The sequence below is a fragment of the Drosophila simulans genome, chromosome 2R, assembly GCF_016746395.2.
Source record: "Drosophila simulans strain w501 chromosome 2R, Prin_Dsim_3.1, whole genome shotgun sequence".
Lineage (NCBI taxonomy): Eukaryota > Metazoa > Arthropoda > Insecta > Diptera > Drosophilidae > Drosophila > Drosophila simulans.
The window spans coordinates 21783679-21807162 of record NC_052521.2 but is presented as its reverse complement, the minus strand read 5'-3'; the positions used below and the strand labels follow the sequence as shown (position 1 = coordinate 21807162).

General features: G+C 48.1%; 2 protein-coding genes across 14 annotated transcripts; both read left to right on the top strand.

Moving 5' to 3' along the window:
- Positions 1-983: 983 nt before the first annotated feature.
- On the top strand, positions 984-3911 carry LOC6736119 (beta-galactoside alpha-2,6-sialyltransferase 2). Of its 5 annotated transcripts, XM_016181203.2 has the most exons (7): positions 985-1120; positions 1891-2067; positions 2140-2682; positions 2928-3025; positions 3088-3367; positions 3458-3555; positions 3619-3911. In XM_016181203.2, exons 2-7 carry the CDS (start codon positions 1908-1910, stop codon positions 3787-3789), a joined length of 1350 nt encoding a protein of 449 aa, XP_016029505.1. In that variant the 5' UTR covers positions 985-1120; positions 1891-1907; the 3' UTR covers positions 3790-3911. The 5 variants fall into 5 exon arrangements, with proteins under 5 accessions (XP_016029508.1, XP_016029505.1, XP_016029507.1 ...); XM_016181206.2 differs by having other exon boundaries at positions 984-1120; positions 1891-2682; XM_016181205.3 differs by having other exon boundaries at positions 1002-1481; positions 1891-2682.
- A 3255-nt stretch (positions 3912-7166) lies between these two features.
- On the top strand, positions 7167-23476 carry LOC6736118 (matrix metalloproteinase-14). Of its 9 annotated transcripts, none has more exons than XM_016181209.3 (6): positions 7167-7414; positions 12802-13029; positions 18552-18955; positions 19026-19941; positions 20013-20181; positions 22879-23476. In XM_016181209.3, exons 2-6 carry the CDS (start codon positions 12841-12843, stop codon positions 23040-23042), a joined length of 1842 nt encoding a protein of 613 aa, XP_016029502.1. In that variant the 5' UTR covers positions 7167-7414; positions 12802-12840; the 3' UTR covers positions 23043-23476. The 9 variants fall into 9 exon arrangements, with proteins under 9 accessions (XP_016029502.1, XP_016029503.1, XP_016029504.1 ...); XM_016181210.2 differs by lacking the exon at positions 7167-7414 and adding an exon at positions 7959-8332; XM_016181211.3 differs by lacking the exon at positions 7167-7414 and adding an exon at positions 10185-10581 and having other exon boundaries at positions 20013-20091.
- The last annotated feature ends 8 nt before the right edge of the window (positions 23477-23484 follow it).

The following is a 23484-nucleotide window of genomic DNA, read 5'->3' as shown; positions in this document are numbered from 1 at the left end:
AACCGAAAAAGCAAACAAAAAAACAAAACAAATATATATATATACGAGAAACCGTCTTTGACTTCCTCTACTGGGATGAACTGGAGGAACTAACCAGCTCACTGCATCATCTTGCCACTCAGATGCCACGTGCCAAAACCCGTGGGTTTTGCTCGGGAAAAATCGGAATAACGGTCGGGAAAACCCCCAACAAACAAAATAATTTGCAGCAGAGAGAGAGAGAGAAGAAGGAATGGAAAGGCAAGGGGAAACAATCGCATGACTCCGAACCAAAGAAAAGGATAATTGCATACGTGGGGTTAAAGCAGTGTTTCCTTCATATTTTAATTTTGACAATTCTATTAAGATATAGGGTTGTCAAAATCGTTAATGAATGAGATGAAAACAAAGATGCATGTTTCAGATTTCCTCAGCCAACAAAGTCTGTTGCCTACTTTCGAAAGGCTTTGCAATTATGAGTCGAGTCATCATTGGCAAGACTTGACTCACGATCCCTATTTAGTATACAAAGTCGGAACGCCTTGTTTACCTAATCCGCCTGGCCGGGTTATCCGTTATTTATGGAAAGTATAACCATGCATATCAGGTGAAAATCTTGATTTCCCCAAGCAGCTAACCGGCAAAGTGGCAGCAATCAAGTCGGGAAACCAGCGAGCGGCGGCAAATGGCATGTTCTGCAATCTCGCACGCACTTGCGTTTAAATTGCTTGTGGGCTTGTGCGGGACCTGCGAGGGGCTGTATTATTATATAACCTGTGTAACTTTCACTTTCGAGCCGCTCAACGCAGGTGCTTAGCGGCAGTAACGGCGACACCATCATCGGCAGCCGCAACAGCAAACACTCTAATTAGGCGCGAGGAGGACGAGCGAGGAGGACGAGGCGGCAGGACGAGGGGCAGAGGACGAAGGCAGAGTCGGCATGCCGCTGCCGAAGATGGCTCCTTCGCACACGAGTCCTTCGGCTCCGTTGGCCGGGGCACTGTGCCGCCGTCCGCCGAGTTTTCAGATACGTTTCGGCTGGCGAAAGGGAAAGTTCGAACTGCGGACGCGTCGCCGGAAAATCGCTCGCTTTTCCGGCTGTTTTTCCGAGTTTTGCGGGCTGCATGTGAACGCACCGTCGGTACGTGTTTATCCGCCTTTGAAATGTGTGTTTGTGGCGCTAAATATTTGCGTAGTGCTAACGAGTTGTGCGTCGACGGTCAACTAGCTTTTCTGTTTGCTCGCGGCACTGGCGTATATATTTGCATACTTTTTGGCGCCAGTTGAAAAAGTCCAAAATAGAAAAGTGAAATTGCGAATCCGTCCAAAAGCATTAATGTGGCATGAAAACTTGATGCCAACTGACAGCTACATGAATTGCTACTTAGGCCTAAGTGCGAGTGAAAGGTCAATGCTAATTGACACTGACGCGGCAAATAAGTTGGGAATTTCTCGATAATTGGGAATTCAATTACCTACTCTCGTAACATTTTGATCGCTTGGTAATTGTCGTTGAAGAAAACGAGAGAAACTTGTGCAAAAACTTGGAAACTTCGCAAGTGCAGCGGCACATTTAAATATCTGATTAGATTAATCTTTAAGTCTTTGGTTGCTTAAGCGCATTTTAAATTGTTTAAATTGATAAATTCAAAGTTGGTAAAATATTTTTTAATTGATTCAAAGTCCATCAAAGCCTAATTAAAAGAAAGCCCATATTTACCTCTAACTTTTTTTATTAAACAATTATTAAGCTGACTATAAACTAAAAGATCCTTTAGAATCCTTGTTAGAATCTGTATAAGCTTGCATTGTTTCAACTAGACTTCCCTTTACGAATTGAGTCTTTGGTTGCTGGCTGATTGCCAGCATCTTCAGCTCGCTTAAATATTAATTGAGCCCTCGTTCGACCAGCGTATTATGAGTGGAGAATGAGGCAAGTGACACGCGCATCGTCGGGTCAAAGTCAGGCCCTCCTTTCATGCCTCATTATCGCCGTGTGCGCCGCATTAATAATTCAAGCTGGGCAAATCCAGGGTGCGAAAGCTCAGCCGGGACGCGAACCCGGCGAGGTGAATTCGCCCGGTAACGGTGCGTATGAAATCAGTACTACTGACACAGAGAGGCGATTGCGCAAAGTAATTTGGAAATGCGTTCCCACAGGAAATGGGACCACTGGCCACCGCGTGCCGCGCAGTGTGTTCCACGTGCGGTGGAATCCCAACGAGAAGTTCATCGTGGAGAGTCGCGAGAACCCGGCCATCAACTCCTCCAAGCTGGCTCCGCATCCCCGACTCAAGGTCTCCAAGAACACCAAGCTCACGCTGAGCCCCAAGCTGTATCTCTGCCACGACAAGCACTCGGAGCTGTGCCACAACAAGACCCAGCAGTTCCGCCAGCGCATTGTCCGGGCCTTCGAGAAGGCCATGGTGGAGTCGGTAAACGAGTCGCAGGCGAACCACTACAACGTGGACTACAAGCCCGTCTTCGGGGACAGCTTCGAGGAGCAGTACTACCCCTCGACCTGCCTGGTCATGGAGGCGGGCGTGCGGGTCCTGCGCCGCAAGGACGCGCCCTTCAACAAGCTGCCCTTCGGCCGACTCTTCCCGCGCCAGAAGCTCTTCCGCAACGTCAAGGACATCAAGACCTGTGCCATCGTCTCCAGCGCGGGATCCTTGGCTGGCTCCAAGTTAGGCCGCTTCATCGGTGAGTAGATCTGAAAGCAGTATGCAGCAGAACATGATTCTAGTTTCTTCGTTTGAGCACTAATACATAAAGTACATTTTACTTGTTAAACTGGCAATGTTGAGTTTCGCTGTGTGCAACTGCAGTGCACCCACCTGCATGCTCAATCAGTCGGAAGAGGCCGCTCGTGATCGGTTTGATTTAGCCGTCTACTCTAATTCCGTTTACTATACATTCTGGCCCACTGCGCTCCGCCCTGCTCCCAGACACGCACGACATTGTGATGAGATTCAATCATGCGCCCACGCAAGGACACGAGGTGGATGTTGGCAGCAAAACCACGATCCGTGTGGTGAATTCGCAAGTAGGCTGTAGCGCAGTTCCGCACTTTCGATTGCAGCTGCAATCTACTTTTCCCCTCCCCAGGTGGTCACCAAGCCGGAATTCGACTTCACCCGGGCCCCCATCTTCCGGAACGTCACGATCGCCGCCTGGGATCCGGGCAAGTACAATGGCACGCTGGAGGATTGGCTCACCAGCGCTGACTACGACCTCTTCACCAACTACGAGCTGTACAGGCGGCGCTATCCCAAGTCGCGCGCCTTCCTCATCGATCCCCACTCCGTGTGGCGCCTGTGGCAGAGTCTGCAGATGTTTGCCGGAAACCGGCCGATAAGCAGGAACCCCCCCAGTTCCGGTTTCATAGGTAAGCTATGTAGTTCAGATGCTTGGAATTGTGTGCCTTGCGCCTGCTGAATGTGAATTGCTGAGTGATTTCTATGATGTGCCTTCCCAGGACTGGCCCTGCTCCTGCCGCACTGTCCCCAGGTGGACTTCGTGGAGTACGTGCCGTCCACACGACTCAATGGACGCTGTCACTACTACAGCAAAGAGGTGGGTTCGAAAATTAATTTACTCAGCCGACTCTCCTGAGCCCCTGACTTCCTCCATTCCCAGATGAATTCCGCCTGCACATTCGGCTCCTGGCATCCGCTGGCCGCCGAGAAGCTGATGGCCCTGGACATGAACATGGCGGAGGACGACGACATGTCGGTCTTCCAGTTCGGCATCCTGCGGATACGCAGGCCGGACAAGCTGCTCTGCGGCTTCAACTTCTTTGGCTACTGAGGAGGAGCGCGATTCCCAGTTGCCAGTTCGCAGTTTGCAGGCGGAAGTGGCAGTGACAATCCAGGTGCATTTAATCAAGTGGTTTTCATCGAGTGCAATAAACAATTCAACTTTGCAATGAATACAAGCTGAAGTACACTCGGTCGAGTGGAGCGTGGGAGGAGGAGGAGGAGGAGTCCGGGTCCCAAGTGGGCTCGCTGCCTTTTGATTGCTTCTCTCGGCTGGTTGGAACAAAGCCGACCAGAACAGAGCAGAACACAAATTATGACTGTCCTCATGGAGCCGTGTTTTCCTTTGCCATTAAATGCCATAACTGTTTGTCTACACGGGCGACCTGAGTGCAATAAGTATAAGTATTATGATTGTTATTCCGGCCCCAAGGATCTCGGCGTGGGCGTGGAGTGGACGAGGTGCGGCGAGCTGGGTGGGGAGGGAAAGCACTCATTAATACGTGATGCGGCAGGCCGAACGTGCGGCGACTCCAAAGTGACAAGACGTCAAGACAACTGCGGAAAGTCGGTGTTATGATGGCAATTTTTGGTCGTTTTCTGCTGGCGTTGCTGGAGTTAAACGCTGCGTATGCGCGATTAAATAATATATAGCGAAAATAAATATTGAGATTCCGTTGAACCAGGAACAGGGCTCGGAACGAAAGTTATGGCCGAAGGGCACTGGGCAGCATCTAGAAAGGGAGCCAAACGAAACCCAGAGTGTGAAATGGGAGTTCCTTGAACCCACCGGGCCACCTGCTCCTCCATTATTCCGCCAGCTTGCTCTTTTGCATTTCAACAGCCAGCCACAAAGTTCATCTAACTCGAGTCGAAAATAACAAGCCAGCAGAAGTGCAGTCCGAATTTTTGATTTAAGCTTCCATTTCGGACGTTTATTTGACAAATGCAAATAGCAGCAAGACGTTCACGTGTTTATGTTTGCTCCGGCCACTCTTTGTTTTGGTAATTGTGCAGCGCCCCTGCCCTGAAAATGGCCAAAAGCCATTGGCCATCGTCCATCGCCCACTGGACACTGGACACTGGACACTGAGCACTGGCACTTGGCAGGCGGTATTTTGACATTTTTACAAGCAGTTTGACTTTTGTTTTGCCATTCTGCCGCGAGCTCTTCGCGCAGGCGCGTTCGTTGCCCCCGTGAGAACGTGTTTGCCATGCTGATAGATGGCGAATCAAAATTATGAATTTTATAGCTGAAAGTCATAAAGTGATGGGTGCGCGTGTGCAGTCGCCTCCGTGGAATAGGACACTTGGCTGCGATCCCACATCCCGCATCCCCAAAACACAATTTTCGAGTAGTCCAGAGTGAGTAAACAAAACGATAAGAATGTGACTCACATTGGTGGACTCTGGAGGAAATCGAAACGTATTGTCTGTACCATTTGGTGCCTGCATATCACTTTTTTTTGAAATTGATATAATTTTCTTCAGATCTCTCCCCACATGAGTTTATTGGTGATTCACTGAGTTGTTTTATTTAATTTCTTTAGAAATGACAGGCGATTTCGTTACATATTCTAATAGGAAAGTATATGTCTTTTAATTTTATTATACAAAATATTACTGCATTTATTTTTAGGAGTGTGTCACTTTTAGTGCTCATTTTCCGTAGCTTCTGGCTGGGCAAACTCCCCCACACCGACGCCCCTTGCTGGGATCCAACTCTTATGTAGCATGCAAATTAAAAATGTTGCTTTTTATTGGATTTTTATCGACTGCTGAATGACAGGCCCGGCCGCCCGAGAGGGTCAGCACTGACATGGACGTGGACATGGACATCTGTTTTGAGAATCCACAGAACCTCCCCCTGAAATGTCAATTTGGGTCGGCTTCAATGTTGTGCTAATTGAAATCAAATGGACGTCATCCATCTATCTTCGAAAGTTTGGATGCAGGGCTCGATGAGCCACAGTGGCCAACGGATGACTCAGGCCCGAAATTTAGGAAATTAAATATCTGTTTTCTCCATTGGGTTTATTCATTTGCATTGCACGTTTGCTTAGCTGCAGGTGGCTGTGGTCTGCTTTTGTTTTACCCAATTGTATTTTGGGGGATAGCATTACTCAGGGGATTCCGAGAAGCGTCGGGATAGTCAGTCGTGCGCCCAAATAAAATATGAAACATAACTTATGCACTGTTGTGGTTTTGTGGCCTTTGATAAAAGGGTTAACCCAGACGTGGGTTAGACTGTGTGTAACTGTGGACACTAGGGTGATGCATCTGGGTGTGTCCGGCGACCACAACACGTAGTTGATTCGGGCCAGATCCAGACAAAAGATGGCTTGCACAAGCAGCCTGCGAAGAGTCAAGGACGGCAGACAGCTTTATGTACTTTTCATTATCTCCCAAAGAAATTTGCGGCTGGGATAACTGGGAAACTTGTCTTTTATTATGGGGGTGGAGCAGGTTCGGCAGCCAATAAATTCTGAACAACTACTCCACATACTAGTGGGTCTTGGGCTTTTCAAGGATATATACGCAGAGTCAATAAAGAAGGACGTGCGAGCAGAAGACTTGTATCTCTTCTCTTAAAAAGTAATACTGAAGAAACGATGTTAAGGTAGTAGGAATACCCAAGTAAAATCGATGATTGCCTTATTTACTGTCTGTTAGCAATGTAAGCAATCAAACAATGACACCAGTAGAAGGATTTCTTTTGAGATACCCAAAAGGAGTGGCCCCATCAATCAGTGCGGTTAATCAAACAATCACTCAATCAGACTTCCTGCTCGATTTGAATTGCTCTTTTGTATCTAAAATCCTTAGTTTATTCGCCTGTGCGACAGCCATATCAAAATATTTAATTGCAATACAAACGAAGACATCACCCCCGCTCCTCCCCGCGAATCTCCAGGTGGGGAGTCAGTGAGGAGGTGGCCGTTTGAGGAAGCAGCCAAGAGGACGGCATTCCAGCACGTTTGAGTGCGTATAAATCAAAATATAAGAACAATATAAAGCGAAATTTAGCATCACAGCGACCGAAGTCGAGGCAGAGTGAATCGAAATGAATCAGCCTGTTCTGCAGCCGAAAAATCGGTGGAAGTCGACTCAATAACCTATGCCACATTGGTGCCACATGCACCAACGGACGCAACTTTCAGGATCGGCCTGACCTGACTCATCCGCTCAAGAAGCCGGGATTGATGCGTAACTATCCCGTTATCGGAACGAAACGAGGAAGGCCCCCCAGCACTGCGAAAGGGGTGCTGACAGGGAAGGACGCGGGCATCAAGCCGAGCTGAATGACTGGCGTTTCGGATCTCGGAACGGAACGCTATCGGATCGCCTTGCTCCCGGCCATATAAAAGAATCTAAGCGGAGCGTCCCGAGTCTCAGTCTAGCGCACTAGCGAGCCTCAAAAACGCACTCGAACTTGCAGTTACGGCAGCTTGCTGCGGAAGGCAAATCTCCATAAGATATAGTATAGCTAAGCAAATTAGCGAGTGTTAAACAAATTACTTAGTGCTTCCGCTGCGTGAAAAGCTTTCCACCCAGAGTGAAAAACACAATTTAGACTGAGAGCGAGAGAAAGCTGCGCCCTCAGGTGAATCATCAGTGGATCTAACAGCTAGCCAAAAGCTTGCTAACTTCTGGCTTACAGTGCGTTAACAGTGAAGGTGAGTCCTAGCCAAACGAGCTTTACCCCAGCCCCTGTTGCTCGCCAGAAATGAGTGCTGGTTTTTTAAAAATGACACTATCACACTATCAAATAGTGTTTCATTAAGGGAATGTTATACTCTGTTAAAAAATATCTAATCGATCACCATGGCTAGTAGAACACAGTCTGCTAGTCTGGCTAGTTAAATCCAACCGAGAGCTAGTTCCTTCCTAATCCTGTTGCTCCACAATCGCATGCAAGGGACGAAGGAGCAGGGGCGACCAGCTATTTTCAACCACCAGAACTAGGATTCCACCTATGGACGAGTGTGTGTGTGAGCGAGTGTCGCTGGCTATTCGCGTGACTCGTAAACTAGAGGCGAACACAGACCCAGGTCTTAGCCATTAGACCCGCACACACTCGCAAGCCCCATGGAAATACAAAAGTAGGGGTGGCGAAGACGACGACGCGAACATTATTTTGCTGCCACCACACTTGCTGAAGGCGGAATGCCAGAATGGCAGAGAGCTGGAACTGAAACAGCAACAGAAACAGAAAGCCAGACGAGTCGCAATCGGAACCCGCTGTGAATCGGTCGCTATCGTCTCTCGCGGAACAAGTAGTCTTGGCCAGAAACTGGGAGTAGTGCTAGCCCCCTGGACATGAGTGTGGAGTGTGGATAGCGCCCTGCCGTAGCCAAATCCGCCCAAGTGATAGTGACTATATAGTGACTTCGCCCGCCTTATCTAACCACGAAGATCTAATCGCCATCGGTCGCAGATAAGCCCGATAAGTTCGAAGCGGCCCTGTGAAGAACCTAAAGAAAACAAAAGTCGCTTTGTGCAATATTTGCTGAAGGAGCACGGGCACCGAGCTGATTATTTCACAAATTGGTTTATGCAAATTCTGTTTGCTCAATTCGCCTGTCTGCCGTATGGTAAGTAGGTGTACCAAGTGACTCATCTCCGCCAGGGAATTCCACTTTCTCGACGGGCATCAATGGGCGAAGAGCGATCTTTGCTCGGACTCCGCACATGACATTGCGGGCGGATCACAGAGGCGGCCCAAACAATCGGCACGTAGGAGCTTTGTAACATTCCGATACATGAATACATATAATTATAGGCACATCAGATACTTCATACATACTATCGAAGCCTGACCGTGACGTGATTGAGTTTAGAAATAGTTTTTCGCACTCAAAGTCAGAGCCGCGCACTCCATTCAAATAATATACTATACAATACTATATTCATATGCAATTAGCATTATCTGCCCCATCTGTATGACAATTATATGTTCTGCTCGGCCAGGTGGCACAGTTCAAAGGCAAAAGTCAATGCGAAATCGCTTGATTCGAGGCGGCGTGGAAAAGTTCATTTCACTGCCGGCGCAGGCAACCAGCCTCAGTCCATCGCACTGCATCGCATCGGGATGGGGCATGGTCTAAAAATACCATAAATAGTTGTCTTTAAAGGCAGAAGAAACTCATAAATATTTCATTGTTCCGATGGCGGAGCAGCAGGGCAAGCTGCATCGCACAGCAGGCGGCGACGACAAGTCAACTTGTCCACTGCCATAACAGAGGAATATTTTCATGTATATATGGAAAGAGACCCCAGAGCCCAGAGCCCAAGCCCATGCCCATGGCCCACAGCCCGGAGCAGATGGGCAAGCACAGAGGGGCTGACAGCAGGCCAGATGCACTTGGTCCATGGATAAATGGCAGCAACAGCATCCGATTTGTCTCACAGCCCCCGCTTTGTTCTGCCATGTTGTGTTCTGTCGCGTTGGCTGTGCCAGCTCCATAAAGCGCATCAGGAACTGTCGTGCAGGCAGAATGCCGCCCATTATCTGGCTGTCGGATTCACTCTTCTTCTCCAGCTGCATCCCAGCTGAACCTTTGGCTTGGGCTGCTAGCCAATTGCTCAGGCCGATTACTGGATTTGTTTGCACTAGGTAGCAATTTGATTCACGTGGCAGCTGAGTCACCCCAAATTGCACTCAATTGATATTAATGGGGTGGCGCCGACGTAGGGCGAATATATATATTATCGATTCGCAGAAGAAGATACCCAGATGAGTAGCTTATTAGCACAGGTCCGCGGGAGAGGGTGCTAATCAGTCTGTTGTAAAGGCAAATGTGTTAATCTACACGATTTATGAAGGCAAATAGATAGGCGTAGATGCACTGTTATCAAGCATCAAGCTAGTTATATTCACTTATCCTATCTTTTTACACTTATATATTCTTGCTTTTGTGAAACATACACTTTCCGATTATCACTCATGAACTTACGCATTACTCATACGCCCATTGAGAAACCCCTTGACCAGGGGAAATCCAGACCGCAGATTCATTCATAAAATCTTTTCGGTTAGCGGCGAGGCGTGGCAGATCGGAAGTTCACCCGAATTCGTATGCGAATTTCAAGAAACCAGATCCGCTGCGTTGTAAGCGTTTGCCCAAGGGAAGCGGGGATAAGCTGTAAAGTGCCACCGAGGGCGAGTATTTCGGTGGCCGCAGCGGCTGCTGTTTGCTGGACCAGCGGCGTATGACACATGTGCGGTGATTCCAAGAAGCGGATTACTCATACGCCTCCTCTGCAGCGGAGAGGGGCGAGGGGCGCGGAAGGGACAACTTCGATTATTGGCAACAGGTTTCGGCAGTCCCCCGCCACGAAATCTCCATCTCCACCCCAGCAAGCATCGCCAGCGCCTCTGTTAGCCGCAAAAGCTCTCGGCTCCCCTCTTCGAAAGCTCCACTCACGATCGCCAGTCGTCGTCGTGCGCCAGCGAGCGCTGAAGATCAGTTGAATTTTGCGCGCAGCCCAGGGCGGATGTGTTAGCGGCGAGAAACCGAAAAAGTCACCACGATAGAATAAGAATCGCAGTTGGAGTCTAGTGCTATCCAGATAGTCGCGAAGAAAGTTATTCGAAAAGTGAAAGAGTTCAGTTTTGGGTTTTGGTTTTAAGTTTTGGTTTCGAACGCGGAAGCGAGCGGGAAAATGGAAGTGCCAGCGGGCAATTAGTGCAGCCAGACATAAAGACACACTCACAGCTCGAAAATACAGCAAAACAAAAGGATTGCGACTGTGAATTATAAAGTATAAATTATAAGCAACGACAACACATCCACAGCGGAATACGCAGCGACGACAGCGACAACAAACAACAGAAAGAAACGTATGTGCCGAGAGCTAATTAATTAATTAATTAATCGTAAGTGTTGCAAGCGACATGCAGCAACAAAGGCAGCAGCGATAGTTCATTGATCTGCAAGTGCATCCCACTGGCAGCCCAGCCAATTGAAAGGTCAACCAGAAGCGGGTCCGAGCCCATTAATCAGGCCTAGCCCATTGAGCACTCCGCTTCGGAGGTGAACTTGAACAGCACGGCGGATTGGGCGGTTTCGACACCGCTTGCCCAACCCGGCGTGTGATATGGCTATCACTAAGGTCAAGTTCTAGTAACACTTGGCCACTCATGCCCGAACTATGCATTTGTGACTCCCAACATAACTCCCGCCGATCGCCACCATATCTTATCGCTCTCGGGAACAGTCAGCTGATAAGGTTAACAATGCCAAAAAGTCATAGCAAGTGGAATTGGGTGTCGTTGGGCAATTTGGGGGTATTTTTCAACGCACGTCAACAGGGGAGCCGATCTTGGCCAAACTGGTTGGACTCCCAATGTATTTATTATTTTAATTCGTGTTTAAATGGGCGCTGGCATCCAACGCCTGACTCACGCCTCTTCGCAGAAATCCCAACTTCGAGTTTCGACTCACAGAAGATGGCCAGGAGCCGGCGAACCGGTTTGCAGCTGGCCAAATCCACCTTATCGTCAGCGAGCAGAAGCCCTGCTTATGACCCAATTCTGAACACCGAGCACACACCCAGACGTGTGCTACATGTCGTATACGTAACCATTACGATAAACGAAACAGGGCAACTTTCGCTCTGAATGCAGTTTCGCCATCGATTGCTCCGGCCAAAGCACTCAAAACTCACTCGCTTTATTGATCTAACAGCGGGAAATGCGTCCACCGTTATGACAACCCAGCGGATCCCCGCCTTCCCTTCAACCCATCAGGCGGGTTAACCACACGGCGCTAACCTTAAACTGTCAGCCCGCCGACCTTCAACCCGGCCGAAACATTTGCCCAAAGAGAAAATGGGAATTGTTTATGGTATTTGCTTAGCGAAATTATTGTAATCAGATAAACCCGGCGGGCCAATGGGGTGTGCGTATATTCGAAATAAATTCGCCTGTTCATTTGGCTGTTTGGCTGTTTGGCTGGATCTAGCGGCTAATTGCCTGGCATAAAACAGACTGCTAGCTGTGCCGCTCTGAAATCCCCTGCGATTAGTCAGCAACAACAAGAATGACAGGCTTAAGTGTTCAGTGTCCGCTCCAGATATATACATACATACGTACGATATATCATGTATTTGCAACGGTGAGCGCCACACGGCGTGTACTTGATACGACTTATCGCCGTCACTTTTGGCCACTTGCTGCTGCTTCTATTATCACTCGGATGCCGGGCAGTAGTGGCATCCGTATCAGCATAGGTGCAAGATATATAATGGGGTAAACATCTCCATCTCGCGCCCTAGGTCAACACCATCCATATCAGCAGAAATACGAACGACCGCGGAAAACTGCGCTATATTTAGCAAGCCAAATATCGGAATATCAACAAGGGGCCCACAGTCCTTTACGGTTATGGCCGACCTGGTATTTACCAGTCTAAAATTAAATTCTAATTGGAGTCTAAACTTACACGGGCTGTTTATGACGTCCGAGCTGTCCAGACACCAGACCACATGACTTACCACTACAATATACCACATATATCTCGACCGATCAAAACATCGCGCACAGGACAGCTGGTGCTCCGAGATGCTCTCGGGGATTAGGGAGACTCAGATATGGTGGCGGGTTCTGCAAATATTTGGCTCTGATAAGGGGTATTCTTGGCCCGATGGCTTAATGGCTTAATCGCTTGACAAGATGTGAGAGTGCACTTTTCGGTCAGTTCGCTTGCTCCCACAACAGCAAGTGTTTTTTGCTCGACCTACGTGCATAACAAGGGGTTTGCCACACAAGTGTTGTGCTATTTCTTACTACGACTACGGTACTCTGTTTGCCTCAACTGAAAACGCCGGCCACTTCCGATTGCCGTTCCACCTGCCACACAGAATGTGTGCCACATTCAACCTGTTGGAAAGTGGGATTGGGGTGGAGTGGAGTGGAGTGACTTCCGTTCGCCCTTTGCACTTGTACTTGGCCTGCTCCCTTTCCAGTCGCTCTGTTCCTGTTTGCCGCTGCTTTATTACTTGGCCGGCTTTATGAAATATTAATTGACCTTTTCCCCACCTTCACCCTTTGCCTTTGCAGTGATATAAAGTTCAAAGTGCCAGCGGCAAGTGGAACCACATGACAAGTAGACGAGCCTCGGGAGCAACCCACTGCAAAACCACCAACAACAGCAATATCAGCAACAACAGCAACAACAGCAACAAAATGACAAACTGCCAAAGTTCAGTGTTCATAGTCGTAGGCACCCTGTTCTCCATCCTGGCAGCGGCTCAATCGGCACCCGTTTCCACCACCACACAGGCGGAGGTAAGTTTATGCGCAATTAATTAAGTTATTATCAGAAACTACGTTATTATAGTTCCTCGCAAATTGTTCCGACTAAATTGAATCAGACTTTTCCGTTCATCTATAATTTATATAAAATCAGGGGATAATGGCATCTAGTATTACGAAATTCAACAGGAACGAACTTGGAATGGAAGTGAATCAGAATCGGAGACCGATTCTGAGTCCGAATCGGTTTTTTGCACTTGCGGTGACGACAAATGCACGAGATAGCCGCTTTGTCTGCTCTGTCTGGCCGGTTTATACTATGTGGTCAGTTCATGAGGCTCCACTTCCGATTTGCATGACGGGCGTGCCAGGCGCTCAGAGCTCCGAGTGGCGAGCTGGATGCACTTGGGAATTATGCCCAATTTTCCGCCAGACAAAATGTTCCGTATTCACGAGTGTGTCTGTGCAACAGGCTCACGCGCATCGCAATCGCATGTCAACGGAATTTATTCCGCTCACACACTCGGCTTGGTTTTGGCCCGGCTCAGAGGTTCTGGCCTTAGCCTTAGTTGCACGGCTGGAAGTGCATGCCGCCGGCTAATTGCAGTCTGATTATCGCTATCGTTATCGCTCGTGACATTGGCCAGCGGAAAACGTGGCTGTCCACCAGGAAAACTCGCACGCCACCCAGCAAATCGATTCGAATGCACTCCCTGCGATATCACAAACAATCCATCGCTGGCAATTTTCAAAAGCAAAGTACCGCGGCTTTAAAAACACCACATATTCATAAAAAAAGCAAGATTAGCATAATAGATCTAGAAATTCCCTCATTATTCCAGTAGATTAAAAACCCCAAAAAACCCATAAACAAGGGCAATGATAACAATAGAAAGTATGGGAAATTGCTGTTTTTATTCCTAATTAAATATGTTATTATTACCTGGAAGTGGTCAGATAGACCTTTCGAATGCCATTTAATTTTAGAAATGATTCAAGTGCACCGTCTTGAGGGAAACTCCAAGTTAAAGCCCTCTTAACCTGTCATTCGAGTCAGAATGGCGCACCTGAAATGCATTAAGGGGCACCCGCCAAAAAAAGTGATAACGAAACCCCATGAATTATTACTTTCGATTTGTTGAATTATTCCTCCCCGCGGCAACTTGATTTCCACGCTTTCAATTTATAAATATTTATCTGCGGTTAATTGCTTGTCATGATCGCTGTTTTGCTGCTTCGCCGAATGTAATTTGCAATTACACATTCAGCGATCCATGCGCTATCTACCCGAAGCTAATCACGTTTACTTGCCACAGACTTGCATAAATTAATTGGGAAGACGCGGAGAAGCGGACCCAGAACTTCCTGAGTACCCATTTACGATCGCCGCCTCCAGCAGGTGATGATATGGATACAGTACAGTGTATCCAGCCAATCGATTCGCTTCACATCGCTGCTACTATACTATATACCAGCACGCATTAGCGCGTGCTTAACATTGATTCTAGGTTTATTTATGTTTTACGTAATCCCCGACTTCTAATTGGTATGTTGGGCGCGTTGGCCATAACTTGGCTCGTTGTCGCTGGCCAGTCGCCCCAAAAGCAGCTAAGGCGACGGTGTTACGTGTTTGTCTCTCCAATGTCAGGTTCTTTGTTCTCAGATCCCTCCCGAAGCCGATGCCAAGTGTCAAATGCTTTCCCATAAATCTCCCGGAGAATGCAAATCGTGCAGACCACCGCCGGAGCAAGGAGGCGATCGTGATTCTGTCCCCATCAGATAGCACTTTCCCGATCCGATCGGAGCAGGAAAACTATCTGCTCCATCTATTTCCCAGTGAGTCATGCGCTGCGGAGCCAGGGGCGAGCATAATGGAGCTGTCAAGAGGTTAATTACTCGGCCAATGAGCGAACTCAAATTCACTCAGGCGCATTCGTCATCGCAGTGGGCGCACAAAGGCAAAAACAGAGAGACCCGTAGAACTTTCCTGCTCTAAATATAGCTAATCAAGTCCGTTAATTCGCCAAGTAGTTCGCACTTCTCCCCCAGCAATCCCGCTTTCGTGGCCAAAAGCAATCGATAGAGTGAAGTGTTTGCAGTTCGTATCCGAGTTTGATTGATTTGCCTATGAAATAGTTGCGTGCGACCTTCGCGAGGTGCCAAATGCACAGGCGAGCAAACAAAAGGCTGCTCCAGCCTTGCGGAGAAGCACTTGACAAACAACTGACAGTTTTTGCCGCTTCGAGCCAACATCCTTTCTCCTTTTCAGACTTCCCCAAGGTCACTCATAGCTTAGCATTTCACGCGTCTCGCCATAAACAACCCGGCAACCGCCTAAAAAGGCTGCGGCGGAATGGCAGCGGCAATAAAATCCTTTTTTGCCTGACTTTGCATGAATAGCGCTTTTTATTGTCCGGTTATCTTAGCATCTTGACGCTTATTTATCGCCGTTTGAAATTAGCCACTTGGGGCAAACGGAGCTGCAAAAAAGAAGACACCTTGTGGAAATGTCAAACACATTTTGTGGGAGTTTCCCTGCCAGGCAGCCTGAACTAAGAACCGAGTTTCAAACTTTAATTTGGATGGCAAAACCAGCTGGAAGTTCTTTCAATTAATTCCCTCTCTCCCAGGTCTGAATTAAATTGAAATCGTTATACAACTTTAAGCCGCATTTCAGACTGCCGTTGGCCCAGTTTCTGTTTTGGTTTCCCCGGTCTGGTTTGCGTTCGTTATAGTTTTGAGTTTTCTTTTCAATCTGCCTAATCTGCCCAGTCTCCCCAATCGACTCGTTATAGAAACCCAAAAGAAATGCCGCCAAATGAGGCGCCTGCGCTTCGATTTGCAACTGAGGTGCGAGGGGTGGTGATGTAATCGCCGCGCTGAAACATTTAAGCCAGTTAAGCCTGTTTGCTAGTTGGCAGCGAGATTGGACAACTCAAATTGCACACGCTTGCGGTGGGAAAATCGCAGGGAAACGCAGGGAAAAGCTCCGCCATTTGCCTTTAATTGTCGCAGACACTTTCGCTTATGTGCCACGTGCCACGCAAATATGTGTGCAACTAGGTCTAGGTTTGTTTGCAGGCAGTTTGCCAGGGGAAATGGAGAAGCGGAATCCCTTCTACCTGTGACCCCCGTGTGGCGGACGAAAGTCAACGACCTGGCTGACCCACATACCGCATTCCTTCCCACGTAAACTAACCACGCACCCCCGAAAAACGTTGAACGAACGCCCCAGAGTTTTCATTCGCCAGCTTTTCCCGCTGGGCAATAATTTTCCCATCAATTTCCATCGGGCACGTTGCCGATGTATACGAGAATTGTACACAAAGCGATACTCGTTTATAATTTATGCATGTCCTGTTCTTGTTTCGACCGGAAATAAACGAGGCGGAGCAGCACGCCTCCAATTGAAATGGGTGAAAGTTCAATGACTCGGCGAAGGAGCTGCCACTGCAATGCCATTTCCCCTGCAAAATCAAATCAACTTTGCAACTTTGCACCGTGCAAATTGCGTTAAATATTTGAAGGTTGCACTGCGATTGTAGCATACTTTCCCGGGCTCACACACACTCCTGCAGCTCCTGGCCAAGTCGAGCTCTACAGTTCGCATTCGCTCGCAAACCCCCGTGGGCCACGTCCTGCAAGTTCAACTCCTTCGGCTAAGTAAACCAGGCAAGCAGGTCAGCCAACTGAATAGATACCTACCCCCCCAAACTGGTGGTTTCTGGGTGGGAGTACACATACAGAAGTGTATAAATATTTATATCTACCTCGCTTCCAGCTAAAGCGAATAAGTTTTAGCCCATGTACAGATCAAACCATATACAGGGTACTTTCAGTTAGTTCTACCTAGAGTTCTGGGTCGTGGCAAAAGCCATTCTGTGTTGACATTATTCGTTCGACTGTCCGCCAAACAGCAGAGCGCAAAAAAGTGTGTCAATGTGCAATAATAAATTGAAGTGCAATTTCAACGCCCTCCGAATCGTGACCCGACTGCAGAGGCCCTCACCCCTGGAGCGCGTATTATTTCCAATGATTTGCATCTGTCCGATCCAATCCCGTTGAGAATCGGTAATAACATGCAAATGCATGTGTATCCAAATCGCCGTGGATGCACTCAAATCATGGCCGAGTCCCGAAAAACGTAAGCCACGTTAAATGGGTGGCCCATCATTTCCGGTTTCGCCCCGACTTCCGTTCGCCTTGTGACGCATTGCCTTCTGTATGAAAAATGCGTCAGAAATGACTCAATTACGGACAGGTTGAGTGGTCTTTTGTTTGCTGCCAATGGGGCTATCTTATCGATGGAAGATAACCGAAAGAGACGAGTTTGCGGCCCCGAACAATGCATTCGATTGCTGTCAGTCTGTTTGTTCTATGACAAAAGCTGCACTACAATCCCCAGCGTTACCCAAGCATACTGGCTGGCATGGCACCTTCTCGGTAATCAAGAGGTTCGTGCCCGCCAAAGGGGAGTAATTATGTTAATTGCACAAAGAGGCATGGCTAAGGTCGCAGATGAGTCGGTGGAATCGCTCTGAATCTGAATGAGAACCTGGACTTGGAGTGGATCTGCATCTGTCAGGAGATGAGTGACAGATACTCTCCACTCGAACCGTGCTTTGTTTACAGTTCGTTTACCTTTCGAGGAACGGACCGGAGCCAGCTGATCGGTGGCGAAGAGCAAAGACTGGTAGCCAACCCACCCAGCAAAAGATCACAGAGCCACTGGCAGCAGACGCGACTCGAATACTGAAGATTCCAGCGAAATGTTTACTTCCTCGCAGGCGGAAAGAACACAATAAAATTAACAGTCAGCTGGCATTATGCAAGATTCGGCAAATCATTATACAACATGTACTATATACTATATATGTGTGTACATATGTGAGCGGCGGCATTAAGTCATTAAGAATGTGCGACACATAAACGGCCGGGGAACCTGATGCCCATGCCAAGTCGAAAATCGTATTATCGCATTGCCGAAACGTTAAGCGCATAAAACAAGCGGCTGTAAGACAGTTTGCCGTTGTAATTGGCCAGAAAGCAAATTCCATGTAGCTAGATAGCTAGATAGCTAGATAGTTAGATAGTTAGTGAACACTTAACGGTTGAGATAACCTCGCATTGTTCTCCGATCGCAGTGCACTTCCCTGATGGGCAAACTGTTTTCATTCGATGTCTCAATGTTACAATTTACAATTTACAATTAGCCAGTGATCGCTTCCTTAAAGCTGCCGATGCTTGATGATCGATTAAGCGTTTTCACACCTTTCCCAGTCACGTCGCATTCGCAGTTCATCCGTATGGATGCGGGGGCTGCATGCATATGAAGCATACGACATGGTGCCCCTTTCCCCTCTGGTTTATTTATACGAAGTGGAAGCCAGTGAGGCGGTCGTAAATTATGCAAGTCAGATGGAAAGGAAAGGCGACAGAGTAGCCAGGACTAATCTGATTGCCATAAATCAAGTTGGCCGCGACGGGTGGCCATCGGTCGCAGCCCATTGATCTTCGCCAGCTGTCCCTAAGCCTTCCTTCCTCCCTCCTTCCAGATCTACCTGTCCCAGTTCGGCTATCTACCCGCCTCTGCCCGCAATCCCGCCAGCAGTGGACTGCACGACCAGCGGACCTGGGTGAGTGCCATCGAGGAGTTCCAGAGCTTCGCGGGACTGAACATCACTGGCGAGCTGGATGCGGAGACCATGAAGCTGATGTCCCTGCCTCGCTGCGGAGTTCGGGATCGCGTCGGCACCGGCGACAGCCGCTCCAAGCGGTACGCCCTGCAGGGCAGTCGCTGGCGTGTGAAGAACCTCACCTACAAGATCTCCAAGTACCCCAAGCGGCTGAAGCGAGTCGATGTGGACGCGGAGATCGGCCGCGCATTCGCCGTGTGGTCCGAGGACACCGACCTGACCTTCACCAGGAAGACCTCCGGCCCCGTGCACATCGAGATCAAGTGAGTAGCCCAAAAGCCTTTATTAAATACAATTGCCAATCTTCCTCTCCTTCCTTTTCCTTACTCCCAGGTTCGTGGAGAGTGAGCATGGAGACGGCGATGCCTTTGACGGTCAGGGTGGCACCCTGGCGCACGCCTTCTTCCCTGTCTTTGGCGGAGATGCTCACTTTGACGACGCGGAACTGTGGACCATTGGCACGCCTCGAGGCACCAATCTGTTCCAGGTGGCCGCCCACGAGTTCGGTCATTCCTTGGGACTGTCCCACTCCGATCAAAGCTCCGCTCTGATGGCGCCCTTTTATCGCGGCTTCGAACCCGTCTTCAAGTTGGACGAGGACGACAAGGCGGCCATCCAGTCACTGTACGGGCGCAAAACAAATCAGCTGAGGCCCACCAACGTGTACCCGGCCACCACCCAGCGGCCATACTCTCCTCCAAAGGTGCCACTGGACGACTCCATCTGCAAGGACTCCAAGGTAGACACGCTTTTCAACTCGGCGCAGGGCGAGACCTACGCTTTCAAGGGCGACAAGTACTACAAGCTGACCACGGACTCCGTGGAGGAGGGCTACCCGCAGCTCATCTCCAAGGGCTGGCCGGGATTGCCGGGCAACATCGATGCGGCGTTCACCTACAAGAACGGCAAGACGTACTTCTTCAAGGGCACTCAGTACTGGCGCTACCAAGGCCGCCAGATGGACGGCGTCTACCCTAAGGAAATCAGCGAGGGCTTCACGGGCATTCCCGACCATCTGGACGCCGCGATGGTTTGGGGGGGCAACGGCAAGATTTACTTCTTCAAGGGCAGCAAGTTCTGGCGCTTCGATCCGGCCAAGAGGCCGCCGGTCAAGGCCAGCTATCCCAAGCCCATCTCCAACTGGGAGGGTGTTCCCAACAACCTGGACGCAGCGCTGAAGTACACCAATGGCTACACGTACTTCTTCAAGGGCGACAAGTACTACAGATTCCACGACGCCCGATTTGCTGTAAGTACTGCTAGCTGGGGGGGATCCCAGCAATACCCAGAACAATACCTTATTCTTTTGGACTCCCGCAGGTTGACTCGGCCACGCCCCCCTTCCCCAGACCCACCGCCCACTGGTGGTTCGGCTGCAAGAACACGCCCTCGTCCACAGGTAATTTCGTCGACGGTTCGGACAACGAGTTCGAACAGCACTCCATGATCCCGCATGCCGACGATGGCAACGGTGACGACTTCGACGCAGGTGAGTGGGACCGACTCAGCGGTAGTTTTGTTTGAGCTCGAATCGATCTACTGGATCCACGAATATCGAATCCCGAACTCTGAATGTCAAAAAGATCTCATAGAAAGAAGTCTTGTATGAGTTGTTACTTAGCGAGAAGCAGTTACGAGTCATGAAATGATAATATTAATAATCCTATCTTTATGGTATGTTTAATTAAGTTAATGTCTATGTAGTGAAATTCTATTACTCAAGTCGAATGTGTTTGTCTTTGTTGCCTATGGAAGAAATACATTTATAATACCTATTGAAAAACTAATTACCAAACTGTGTGTGTCGAATGTCTTTTGCCAGTCTATATATGTATACAATATATAGCGTGTACATTATACGTATATTGTAAAGTTTTACCTTCTCTTAGTCTTGATTTTGTGGTGTTTTACTTTAGTTTTGTTTCAGTGCTTTCATGCTGAGTTTTATTTGGTGAAAGTACTTTTCTATAAAGTGAACCTCTAAACTTAATTTAACTGAAACCAATGATGTAATAACTTTTCTAAACTAACCGTACTAATCTTGAAACTAACCCAACTTTGCTGATTTCATTTTCAACTAACAATGTGTTCTTTCCATTAACTTAACTAACCCATCCTTGGTAAACTAACGCTTTTGGTACTTTTGGTTTTTTGATTCTATTGAACTAACCAACTCAATTTAGCATACCATGTACAAAGATATTTAAAAGGAAAAAATGATTATACGAACAACAATAATATAATACCTTGCTTACAGTTTAGTAGCCAAGTGAATATTTAAGCAATTATCTACCGCAACGACAACAACAGCAACCAAAACTACTGGTCAGTCGGTCTCACTAACTGAGGTCCCAGATCAACTCCACCGGAAACCATGTTCCTAGCCTATAAGTCACGATCGTAGCATGCGCACTTCCTAACCGCCTAACCAAAGCCAATATAGCATCTGCAATAGTTACTAACTGGCTAACCCCAAGAACAAGCAACACTATCTGTTAAACACCACAAATTCCGAAAATGGAAACCCCAAAAGAACACCCCACCTATGGTCTAAGCTATCTAGTTCCGTAGTTCCGTAGCACTAAGTATTTATCTAGATATGGTACTGTTAATATTTGATCTTCCACTCCCCGAACTAAACTCTATACCCTGTAGTCGAAATCGCAGAACCTCGAACCATGTTTATGCGTAACCGTTTCCTTGTTTTGGCACCCTCGGCACAAAATTCCGAATGGCTAGTGGCTGGGTTGAGCCGCACCTAGAACCACCCACTCACTGTCCAACCACCCACTGTACCCACTCTACCCACCCCACCCAACACACACTCACACACCCGAACTCCCCACACACCCAAGTAATTGCATGAACAACTCAAATTGTACTAACACGGAGCAAACAAAAGATTCCCACCTGCATGGCACGGAAAGTCGGAGGTATTGTAAGAATGCTGGATATATGGGCTCCCTAAGTGATATGTGATCCACTCCCGTTATGACCCAATCTCACTTAACACTCGCATGCACGTGCCTGGCCCATAATCGTCTAATTTGCATTCAACAAGAGCCGAACAATCCCAATGTATTCGTATTCGTCATTGTCATCTGTCTGTACGTACGTATGTATATTTCTTGCAGGCTTTAAGAGACGCGGATACAAAAACAAGAACAATTAACCACAGCACACATCCAGAAAGCACAACAGCAACAACAACAGCCGAACAAACCGAACATCAACTCCATAACAACCCACACCACCACCACCACCACCAACCCCACCCCATCCACATACATAAGACTCATGGCGCAGAAGAATCACAAAGCGAATGAGCCGCCATAGCACATGGCATTCGGTCTTCTGGCTGCTACTGTCTTTCTTCCGCTTTCCCGCCTCTTCTCCCGTACATACATGTGTACCTTGTGTGTGTAGTTGTAGTGTGGCAATGCTGGTTCTTCCTGCTCACACGTAGTATCATCCTGTTGTAGACTGCTAGAACCCATCGCATCGCACATCCCGCCCTCCCAGAACGCAACCTTGATATTGCTGCATCCCAGGAATTGCTTTATGGTTTTATTCAATACTTTTGTTCTTTAAACGAATATTTTTATTTGCGGCTCCCAAACTCGCACCGATCTACGCAGCACCGCAAGTGCCGAGTCTGAATCCCAACCCGAATCAGGGCATTCTGCCCGGCTGGATGTGGGGCCTGACGAACAGATTCTTCTAGTCTAGAGGATCTGGTGCTCATCCGTGTGTTGTAGCCAGTCCCGTTGTAATTTGCCAGCATTAGTGTAATCCATCGCCCGCATGAGTGATCTCTGTCTGAATAAAGTAAACCATCAATCGAAACATACAAAACATGCCACGCCCACGAACTGCGCCGCCTGCCGAAACGCCAAACCAAGCCAAATAGAAAGAAACGAGTTTACAGAGTGAAGAGTATGTTACATCAATTATTTTAATTTGATCCCCCTAAGTTATTTAAGTTATACCTACGTTCTGTTCCGTTTTTTTTTTAGCTTATTTGCCCCCCGCCCCCTACCAAGTCACGCCCCTAAAATACAATATCCAATACCAAATCTTATTTAGCTTAGATCTAAGCCGTTTCTGCACCACAGAACATCCTAAGTCTGAACAGCTTGACGAGAATCGCCACTAACTTGACTTTCCAAATCCCTGTTTCCCTTAGCCGTGGGCGATCACCAGTCCAATGACGAGCCGATAGTTCCGGAAGTGGCCGAGCGAACCGGAAACGGAGCCATGTCCCAGTCCAAGCTCACCAGCAGCTCCGCCGTGAGCACCGTGATCACCACCATCCTGATGTACCTCGTCTCCAAGCTCATCGTTAGCTAAAAGAGCTAAGAGATACCAGCGACCTGCGGGCAGTGCATTTGTGAACCTTAGGATCAACGCTAGCCACTCGAGTAAAGTTTCCGAAATTTTACTGCACGTTGGACACCGGAGTGCTTGAAATTCAAATGTTACGCACATCATATCGAATACGATGAGAGGAAATCCAAAAAAGAATAATGAAAACACACAAATTGAAATCGAACAGAATATCAATTGTAAATTGAGCGATCAGCATGTGACACAGGTGCCTTATCAAATACTTTTGTTGTTGTGTAAATAAAATCAGCCTTAAATATAATGAAATAGTTTATAACATTCCGCATTCAAGCCACAAAACGATCAGAAGTCATATCAAACCAGAAGTTCTCTACGTAGTAAGCTGTTTTGGTAATGACAAATTGCGATATTAAATTTAACGAGCCATATGCAAGGAATTGGAGAG

Excerpts from the sequence above, each read along its gene's own strand:
- LOC6736119 (XM_016181206.2), top strand. The coding sequence starts at position 1,908 with ATGAGGCAAGTGACACGCGCATCGTCGGGTCAAAGTCAGGCCCTCCTT. Across the intron at positions 3,026-3,087 it reads TCCGTGTGGTGAATTCGCAA|GTGGTCACCAAGCCGGAATT; the intron begins GTAGGCTGTAGC and ends TCCCCTCCCCAG. Across the intron at positions 3,368-3,457 it reads CCCCAGTTCCGGTTTCATAG|GACTGGCCCTGCTCCTGCCG; the intron begins GTAAGCTATGTA and ends GTGCCTTCCCAG.
- LOC6736118 (XM_016181209.3), top strand. The coding sequence starts at position 12,841 with ATGACAAGTAGACGAGCCTCGGGAGCAACCCACTGCAAAACCACCAAC. Across the intron at positions 13,030-18,551 it reads CCACCACCACACAGGCGGAG|ATCTACCTGTCCCAGTTCGG; the intron begins GTAAGTTTATGC and ends CCCTCCTTCCAG. Across the intron at positions 18,956-19,025 it reads CCCGTGCACATCGAGATCAA|GTTCGTGGAGAGTGAGCATG; the intron begins GTGAGTAGCCCA and ends CCTTACTCCCAG.